The sequence below is a fragment of the Molothrus aeneus genome, chromosome 11, assembly GCF_037042795.1.
Source record: "Molothrus aeneus isolate 106 chromosome 11, BPBGC_Maene_1.0, whole genome shotgun sequence".
Taxonomy (NCBI): Eukaryota; Metazoa; Chordata; class Aves; order Passeriformes; family Icteridae; genus Molothrus; species Molothrus aeneus.
Window position 1 is genome coordinate 1,984,461 of NC_089656.1, and position 9,928 is coordinate 1,994,388.

The 9,928-nt window shown below is 47.4% G+C and overlaps 1 protein-coding gene across 2 annotated transcripts; it reads right to left on the minus strand.

Annotated features, from left to right (window-relative positions):
• Positions 1-3,864: 3,864 nt before the first annotated feature.
• RRAD (RRAD, Ras related glycolysis inhibitor and calcium channel regulator) lies at positions 3,865-7,708 on the minus strand. Of its 2 annotated transcripts, none has more exons than XM_066557298.1 (5): positions 7,600-7,708; positions 7,111-7,447; positions 6,914-6,987; positions 6,191-6,395; positions 3,865-4,709 (listed from the first exon to the last, which is right to left on the minus strand). In XM_066557298.1, the coding sequence occupies exons 2-5, from the start codon at positions 7,442-7,444 to the stop codon at positions 4,432-4,434; spliced, it is 891 nt and encodes a 296-aa protein (XP_066413395.1). In that variant the 5' UTR covers positions 7,445-7,447; positions 7,600-7,708; the 3' UTR covers positions 3,865-4,431. The 2 variants fall into 2 exon arrangements, with proteins under 2 accessions (XP_066413395.1, XP_066413396.1); XM_066557299.1 differs by having other exon boundaries at positions 7,111-7,477; positions 7,600-7,703.
• Between the last annotated feature and the right edge of the window lie 2,220 nt (positions 7,709-9,928).

A 9,928-nucleotide genomic window follows, 5' to 3' on the forward strand; every position in this document is an offset into this window, starting at 1 on the left:
TGTAAGAACTTAGTGGGGCTTTTTTAGGAGAGTGGCAAAATTAATATTTTCAAACATATTCTATTTATTTCTGTCTCCGAGCACTAAATTGTAAATCAGATTAATATTTTCTTCATTTCCTGATAAATATGGGAGTTATTAGAAATGAAAAATAAAAGATCTGTAGACTCCTAATTGGTTTCCAATGATTCATTCAGCGGCACATTTGTAAATAGGAAAAAAGGGGAGGGGGAGAAGTCAGCAAGAGAGAGGAAAGTCTTCAAGACATACAACTGCCATGTTAACCAGTGGCAGAACATTTCTGTGGTACTTAACTGATACTTTTTTGTTGGTGAAAAAAATTTTAGCCTGCTTCCTACTCTCTAGTGTGGGAATCCTTAGTACATTTTTAAGTTAAACAATATTGTTTCCTCTTGAATTCTGAACAGTGGCTACAGAAACGTTATTTGCAGGCATTCAGTTGGGATTTGTTGCCTCTTTTACTTCTCTGTTCAACATCTGTGGCACAGAGCACAAGGACAGCAGATGCAATTTGCTATTTCAATTTTTAGAGATTGGTATCTTCAGTAGTGCTGGTGCTCAGTGCTCCCTTGTGCAAAGAGGGAGTCAAGGTGTCCCTTACAATGCCAGAGGTCCTGTGGTAAATAATGAATTAAAGGAACCTCCTGGGATGCACAGACATCACCTTTGATTGCAACTGCAGATTCATTCAGGTCTCTGTGATGTACTTGAAATTAAATCTGTATTGTCTTTCAAAAAAATTAAAAGCCTTGAAGTAAATTTCAGCATGATATGAGTAAGTATTAACTCCCTTTTTTTAGACTACATCTCACCAGTTTTCTGTCATGCACTGCATTCTTAATCACTGTCAACTCACTCTATTTTCCTTCTCAGTGAGGAATGCTGATGTTATGCAATGTTACTATGTAGATCATGCTCTGGTTTTTCTACTCCTATTTTGAGAAAATGCTTCTGAGTAAAACTTCATTTTTGGCCAAGTCTTCCCCAGCAGATAACATTTTGTCTATATTTGTGTGACATGATTTTATGCTTCGTGGTTCTGGCAGGTGGAGGGATGCTATTTTCCACATTTTTCATATGGTGGAGACTGTACAGAGTCTAGTTTAGCACAGCAGCACAGAGGGTTTGATTTGTTTTCCTAACACGTGTGTCACATATAAAAGGCAATGTCCTTGCACTGGGGTTGTTAATAACTGGCTGCTCCAGATGGATTCGTGCCAGCACAGAATCCACCACCACAATTAGCAGTAGTAGGAACTTCAGCTGGCAGCAGCAGAGAAAGCAGCAAAGATTAAATGACTGTGTGAACTGTCTCTCCAAATTAAAACTGATATGCATTGGCAAAAACTAAGAAAACTCACACATTACCCCTTATATTCTGTTCTATTTGGGTAATAATTAGAGAAAATGTTGCTGTCTGGGACTCACTCTTTTTCACATAATAGATTCAGCCCTTTAATGATAAGAATCTGAGTAACCCCACCAGTAAAACATCTCAAATTACAAAAACCTAGAGATGACTTTCAAGTGTTTGAGGATACAGATAACCTTTCGAAGAAATTTGATTTTTAGAGACATTTACCAGCCTGTTACTGGTTTTTATCTAGTGCTGCATATTGTACTTCCAAAAAGTCTGCTTGGAAATTCCACTAAATTGCATCCAATAATTTTTTTTTCTGGGCAAAATACCTTCCAGGAGCTTCAAAATCTCTGCAAAATAATACTCATGATAATACTTCTACAGCATAGAATATGATCTGGAGCATATTATTGTCAGAGCTGCGATATAACATCAGAGCTGCTTCCCCTTCTCAAGAGCCATGGCTGAATTATGCTAATACCTGTACAAAGAAACTTAAAAATGAATGAATGAAAAAATTAGTACAATGAAGATTTGAATAAATATTTTATTGTGCAATATTAACTGATAGAAAATTTTCTAGACTAGCCCATGTTTCTTTAGAGTGGCTCACAGTTTATTATCTCACAGTGCCTATATATAATATAGGTCCAAAATACAAATTCTCTTCTACAGTTTAAATGAGCCACTAGGAATGTGCCAGAGCTCCTCAAAACTATCTCAGGCTTCAGAATTGGCCTAAACTGACCTTTGAGTTCATGAACAGTAAAAAGCATGGATTTATAGGTCAGTGTGCAGAAATCACAGCTGGTAACCACAGCCTTGAGGAGGTTTTGCAGCTGCAGAGATGCAACACATCATTGTCACTTTGTGAAATGCCCAATCTTACACTCTGGGCGTGCATCCTATTCCTGGATTTATTATGGACAGGATTTCATCCCATAAATCCATCAGACAGCTCAGTCCTTTCCTGCTCACTGTGAAAGCAAAGGGTAACCAGAAGACTGAGGCTTTGCCAACACAGTTTTGTCCTTGGCCTGTGCCTCAGTAGGGATGTGCAGATTTGGGCACTCTGGCTGCAGAATTGTCAGGATCAGAGCAATTTCTTTGGTGCTGACATTAAAAGCTGCCATGTATAGAGATGTCTGGTGCCATACTCTGACAGAGTCAGATGTCCCAAAATGGATAATAATAGATATATAATAGATAAAGATAGATATGTAACAGAAAATAGCTTGCCAGGAAGCAAGGCTAGTGGAAAAATAAAGCCAAATCCAATTAAAGTGTCTGCTCAGGCAAATGTTAGCTTTGACTGCAGGACAGGATCCCTCACTTCAGACCACTCAGAGCACAAAGGCAACACCTGACAAGAAATGTGACCTGTTAGCAGCAGCACCAGCTAAACCAGGCATGTGACCAGCCAGGCTCACCAGCAGCACAGCAGGAGCTGCTAATTTGCTAATTCTTGCATTCCCCATGTGAATTCCTGCCCTGCTCCCTGAGGAGTGCCTGAGCCCTGGGATAACTCCATGGAGAGTTGATTGCCCCAGCTCTGGAAGGCCAAGGAAAGCTGTGAGACCTGAGGAAGCCTCCCAGAGCTTTGGGGAAGCTCAGTCCCTCTAAAGCCATGGGCAAGCTGGGCTCCCAGGCAGCTGGAACAATCTCCAATGAACTGAGCTCAGGCAGGGACAGTGCAAAGAGGCAGAGGAATGTGTGTTTCATGGGGTTTGAGAACAGAGCTTATGGATTATTTTTAAGAGCATGTATCCTATGAGGCAGAATTTATAAAGAAAATGCCCTCAGTTCCAGTTCTTGCACTGCAACGTGTTTGGTTTTAACTTCATTAATAGCAAATAGGGAAAAATCATGGAAAAACAGCTATTACAACACACTAAATTGCCACAAAAGCAGCACTGAAGGCCACTGTACACAACTGAATCCCACAACTCCTTCAAACACCCTTGCCAGCCTGCTTTGAACTTCTTGAAACCACTTGGAACCACATCTACAGGAGTGGGAGTACATTGGACAATTATACTGCTGCCAAAAAGGAAAAAAACAACCTCCTGCATTTGCTTCTTGGCTGTAACACAAGACCTTCAAGGCAGGAGAGGACTTCAAACATTCCAGGGCTCAATTTATCAATATAAACACAGCACATCAATCTCACTAAAGGCAGTACATAAAGCCCTGCTCCTGCTAGAGCTGATGAGAACCAGGTTGAGGATGAACAATAATATGAAGGGTCAGGGGCTCCCTTCCCAAGAAGAGCTGTTGAAGTAGAGTGTTCATAAAAGCAGGGTTTACTTCTTAAAGAAACCCTGTGTTAGAGAAAAGGACAGAGGATTTTCCCAATTCATCTTGTTCCAGAACTCTATCACATGTAAATCTTCAGTCTCTGTGTAACATTTGGTACAGTGGGAAAAGGTCAATATAAAAATACTGTTCTCTCATTCTTTAGCCACACTATGAGAAAAACACGGTTTATTATAACAGGAAATAATATTTTATTATAAAATCTGCATGTAAACAAGTAACCAATTAATTGAATAACAGTTAATGGAAGTGCAAATTAACTTAATAAAATGATATCTGTTCTGTATTTAAATATATATATATAATTTGTTTTCTCCCAGTCTACTGTGGTTCTACTCCACCCTCCCCACATTTAAGTTTAAAAAGATTTAGCATTGCTTGCTTTGTACTAAAAAGAGTGTACGAGCCTGCGTACAAGTTGAAGTTTTGCTCTGCAAACGAGACAAGTCTATGGTGATAGTTATCCTTTCTTATCTTTGCATCTCTGGTATCCACAAGACAAGAAGATATAGAACATATGTACACAGTGGGCATGTCGAGCCTCATATTTCAAGTTAGTTCATTTACTTGCACACACTGAAACTTAAACCATTTATCAATGAAGCACTGTAGTGTAACTTCCAGCCTTGCTTGAGCACCTTAAGGCATTAACGAGAGTCTCTGGAGCAGCCACAGCTGCCGTCCCCACGGGGATCCTCAGGGACCAGGGGCTCGTCCGTCCTTCCCTGGGGGCTCTATAGCACCGACAAGTCGTGGCAAGACTTTGATTTTGCTTTGAAAGCCATCTTCTTGTTGTTCTTGGCCACAATCCTGCCGAGGAAGCGCTTGGCCTTCTTGCTGATGCTCTCCCTCCTCTTGGCGTTGGCCATCCTGCGCGCGTTGTCCTCCTTGCTGTCCTTGCGCAGCCGGATCTGCCGCACGATGCCCTCAAACAGGTCCTTCACGTTGTGGTGCAGAGCTGCCGAGGTCTCGATGAACTTGCAGTCAAACACCACGGCACAGGCCCGGCCCTCTGCACAGACAGACAGACAGAAAGGAAGGTCAGTGGAGAGGTTTTCTCTTCCACACGTGCTGTCAGCAGGACAAAACAGGAATTGGCTCTAAATAAGCAAAGTGCCTTCAATGCCATGAAAGAGCTTTACTGCAAAATAGGAAAACCCAAATTTGCTCTTCATGGTTTTGCCCCCTTACTGTCCTTGGTTTTGTTGTGCTGTGGTCAGAAATCTCATCTGACCACAGTTTAGGAAAAGCCCTGGGAAGCGTGCTTGTGGTTTGATATGGAGCAGTGTGAGCCTCCTGCTTTTGCATTAAACTCACTTTGCGTAAAGACCCCCTACGGTGATGTACAGAAAGAAATGGGGTTTATTCTGGAAGCTGTTGAGCAATTCTGCACCTCTGTCTTGCTGCAACAAGTGAGTTCTCCACACCAATAGAAGTGGAGCTGATACAGGCCACAAGGTCAAGTCATTGAACACATCAGTAGAGGTCACAAAGTTGTGCACCACTGAATCTGACCAGGGCTGAATTTGAAATAAAAGATATTCAGTGTTCTGGACATAAGCACTTAACCCTGGAACATTGCTGCAGCACAAGTTTCCACAGTCAGCTGTGGTAAATAATGACAGAGTTGTAAACCTGAGGAAAGTACAGATGTCAGAACTAGGACAGGTCAATCATGCCCTGCCCCAGCCTGAAAATGTAATCTCCTGATGAACTCCAGTCAATTCCCTGAGCAGGAATTTAACACTGGGAGCATGGAAACCAGATAGGGAGAGATGGTTCATCATCAAGGCACCAATATTCCAGAGTATTTTTTCCAGTGGAAAATAAAAAAACTCACCCCAAAACAAAACCCAGCCAAAGAAAAAGCCTCAGAAAATGTTTAAATAAGCAGAATCAAGGCTGTGGTGTTGGCATTGGTTCCTGTGCTCCAGGTACCCAAATGCCAGCTGGAGCTGGCTGAGAGGATTCTCACTGATCACAGATGAAGAGCACAAAAAGACTTTTGAGTTGTGTGAGCCTGGTCCCACCAGCCCAGCTCGAATGTGCTGGAGTCAGCTGCAGCAGAAAGGGCTGCACAGGCTGTGTGGGATCCCCTGTCCTGAGGCTGCCTGGCTCTGTGACATGGCACTGTGTCCCCTGAAGAGCACACTCAGGCTGTCACAGCTCCGACTGTCACAGCCTGAGCCTGGCAAGTGCCGCTGCACACACACCATACAGTTAAAGCCTGGCTTTAGTAGTCCTGTGCTGAAGCTGCTGATACATTTTTCTCTCCCACTGCAGCTCTGCACAGCCACACATCTTCCCCCACAGCCACCTCCAGTGTTTGCTGTGGTACCAAGCCCTGCAGCACCAGCCAGCTGCCTCCACTTCCCCAGTGATCCTCAAATCCCACATTTTTCTACATCAAACCCAGACATTCCTGCTGGCCATGATCCTGCACAGCCTTTGCTACTGCTTGAGACAGCACTTGGAAAATTCAGTGTCTCTTACCATCAACTGAGACCTCCCGGGACCTGACCAGGTCACTTTTATTTCCCACAAGGATAATAGGAATATCTTCTGTCTGCCTTGCTCTTCTCAGCTGGATTCTTAGCTCAGAAGCCTTCTCAAAACTAACTTTGTCTGTCACTGAGTAGACAATAATATAGGCATCTCCCATTTTCATGCAGTGGTTCTGGAGCCATTGGCTGTCATCCTGAAACAACAGAAAAGAAATGGATTTATTGTGCTGAAAAATCTATTCAACACTGAGGGATCATTTATTACTGTAAGCACCTGAAAGATTCTTTTCTTAGCTTTGTTATAAAAAGTCAGTAAAAGTAAGCAATCTCCCCAAAATTTCAAACATTTTGTTATTTAAAATACAAAACAAAATAAATTTCTCTTGTTTCCAGAAATAATATCAGGTCTGCACTGATCAGATTGACAGTCTCTAATTTTACAGTAATTCCCTGGGCTGCTCATGTAAAATACCGATTATTTAAAGCATTAAGCGAGTCTCACTCAGCTCTATTCAGGGTTTTAAACTGCCTGCTTAGCTACAAGAAATTAATTGCAGAGAGAACAAAAGGCAGTATGAATTCTAATTTTTTAATGTCACTTATCTGATTGAACAAATAGGCATAGTTGTTCCATTTCTATTTTTTTTTCTTTCCTTAAGAGAACTACAGACCAAGCCATAAAGCAAAAGCATGAGGAAAGATCTGTAACTACCTGCTCCCATATATCGAACACCACCAGAGACGCTTCTTCTCCATCAACTATAATTGATCTGTCGTATGTGTTTCCTATGGAAAATCAAATAAAAAGAGTTCAGCAAAAGAAGTTCTCCTCCTCCATGCCTGCCGGTGGCCGTAGGGGAGGCTCCGAGCCGGGGTTCCCCGGCACCCCCGAGCCCGCGGTGCCCTCACCGGCCTCCTCGGCGTCCGCGCAGTCCTCCACGCCGCCGAAGATGCGCGCCAGGCTGGTCTTGCCGACGCCGTGCTCGCCCAGCAGGATCACCTTGTAGAGGCTGCCGTCGGAGTCGCTGCCCGAGGAGATGACGGAGTCGGAGGAGTCGGAGGCCCAGCTCTGGCGGTGCTGCCCGCCGGGGCTGTACGAGGTGCAGCGCACCAAGCCCGACAGCTCCTCGGGCGGCAGCGGCCGCAGGTCGCGCTCGTCCACGGGCATGCTGCGGCGGTGCAGGTGCTGCTGCGCCGCGAACGGCGTGCTGCCGCGCCGCTTGTCCCCGCGGTTCAGGGTCATGGGCTGCGGGCAGGGCACGGCTGTCAGCCCGGGCTGCGGGCAGGGCACGGCTGTCAGCGCCCGCTGCTCCGCACAGCCCCCGGCCCCGCACAGCCCCCCGGCCCCGCACAGACCCCCGGCCCCGCACAGACCCCCGGCCCCGCAGCCGCGCTTACCTCGGGGCGCTGCGCAGAGCAAGGGCGCGGTGAGGGATCGGTGAGGGATTCCCCGGTGGCTGCCGCGGGAGCTCCCCGAGCTCTGCTGCCGCCACCGCTCCCCGCTCCGCTCTTTATGTCCCGGCGGAGGCGCGGGGCCCTCCCTGCCGTGACGCTCGCCGGGCGCTCCGCCAGCGCATCCTCGGCAGCGCCGCCGCCCCCGCGGGCTCCGCCGCGCTGTGCGGGGGCGGCGGCGGCGCGGGGAGCCCGGGAGGAGGCGGGAGCCCCCCGGGGGTGGGGGGAGGCACGATCGGCTCCGCTCCGCTGTCAGCGCGGGGGTCCCGCCCGTCGGCGCGGCTGGGCCGGCAGCGAGCGCGGGGGGAGGCGAGGGCCGGCCCCGGAGCGCGGCTGTGCGAACCCTGGGGCTGCCGGGCTCGGCCCCGCTGCTCTGCCCTGCCCTGCCCTGCCCCGCCGGCCGGTGCTCCCCTCCCGCTGCCCCTGTGCAATGCCCGCAGCATTTGCTGTGTGTGTCCCCTGTTTCCACTGCCCCGGTGCAATGCTCGCAGCATTTGCTGTGTGTGTCCCTTGTTTCCACTGCCCCGGTGCAATGCCCGTAGCATTTGCTGTGTGTGTCCCCTGTTTCCACTGCCCCGGTGCAATGCCCGCAGCATTTGCTCTGTGTGTCCCTTGTTTCCACTGCCCCGGTGCAATGCCCGCAGCATTTGCTGTGTGTGTCCCTTGTTTCCGCTGCCCCGGGGGGGATGCCCGCAGCATTTGCTGTGTGTGTCCCCTGTTTCCGCTGCCCCGGTGCAATGCCCGCAGCATTTGCTCTGTGTGTCCCTTGTTTCCCCTCCCAGCCCGTGTGAGAGCGCACGGAGCGCACAGGGAGCTTCCCTCGGCTCTGTCCCGGCTGGGAGCTGGGAGTTCTCCGGTGCTGTTAATGGCAATACCCGCGCCCTTCGCATCCCCTGTGCCGGCTCTGCCCAGCGCTCGGAGCGCTGCCCGTGCGGGGCTCACACGCACACACGTGCGGGGTGAGCGGCTTGAGAGGCCAGCAGCAACACAAAGGTCAAATTCTCCTCTCGCTTTCACCTGAGCAGCAAAGCGAGACAGTGAAAGTCTTATCTCATGAGCGGCACAGTCATGCGCATGTGATCGGGTGAAGAAAGGACTCAGCAGATAACTCTACTCGTCCCCTGCATGGCTCACCCAGCGCCGTGTATACAGCTCGCTGTTTACCTAGCAACCGAAACATGTCAGACATTGTACGGCCAAAATAGCCCCGGCCTCTGCTCCCGAAAGATTACAGCCCCGGCAGAGCGGGAAAATCCCGGTGCCTCCGGACAGCCACGGCTGCCATCAAACTCGTGTCAGTTTTAGGTTTCCAAATCACCGGCAGAAACAAGGTTAAAGAAGGCAAGAGGCAGGGAGGTGATGGAAACCAAGTCAGAGATGTAGGGAATAAAGTAAGGGAAAGAAAACCCTGTGGGTTTGGGCTAAGTGGGTGAATATCCTGTTATTTTCAGGAGCCAATTATAATTCTCCAGTCCACACTTTTGGGGTGGTTTTGGCCGCTTCAGGCTGATAAACTGCGGTCGGGAGTGTTAACGTGGCAGTTAAAGATCGTCAAGTGCTTGCAGCAAGTTGTCCCTGCCTGTCTCACAAAACAGCAACCAAAATAGCCTTGTCAGTTCGAACAGACAGAGTTTGGAGGCAAAACGTGTGTGCTTCAGCTGACTGAACCGAGTTAGAAACCTCTGGCTGGCATTTGGAACCATATGGTAAATAAATTATGGGTAGCATTGGAACTACACTGTGGATACTTCAGCTGGAAAAACTGGAATCTGCCAAGCTGCCTTGATTCTGAATTTATAGACAATTAATTATGTAAATACACTTCTAGATATGGCTGGTCTTCAGCTGGCTTCCTTAAAATTTGGGGTTTTTCTGCCTAATATTGTCACCTGAAACTATTCTCAGGGAATTTTTATGTCTTTTGCACCAGACTTTGCTGTGTGTCAGGGTCACACTTCAGAAGTTGACATATGAAGTGGGGGTGTTTTTAATTATTTTCTGTGTGAAAAAAAGAGAAATCTGAGAAGCAACAGAGCCAAAGAGACAGTGCCACTTCTGTGCCACATAGAGCACTATTGGCCTGGAAACACACTAAAAATGGGGATTTCATTGGCACAACTCAAAGAAGCTGCATTTTGCTTTACAGGCTGAAAAAGTAATCCTGTAATCCTGTAAAAGTAATCAAGCTTTCTGCTGGTGAGAATTATGAGTATTTTGACGATGTAAATGTGAGATAGACCATTTGCAGGAAAACTATCAGGAAAGGCATATGTCA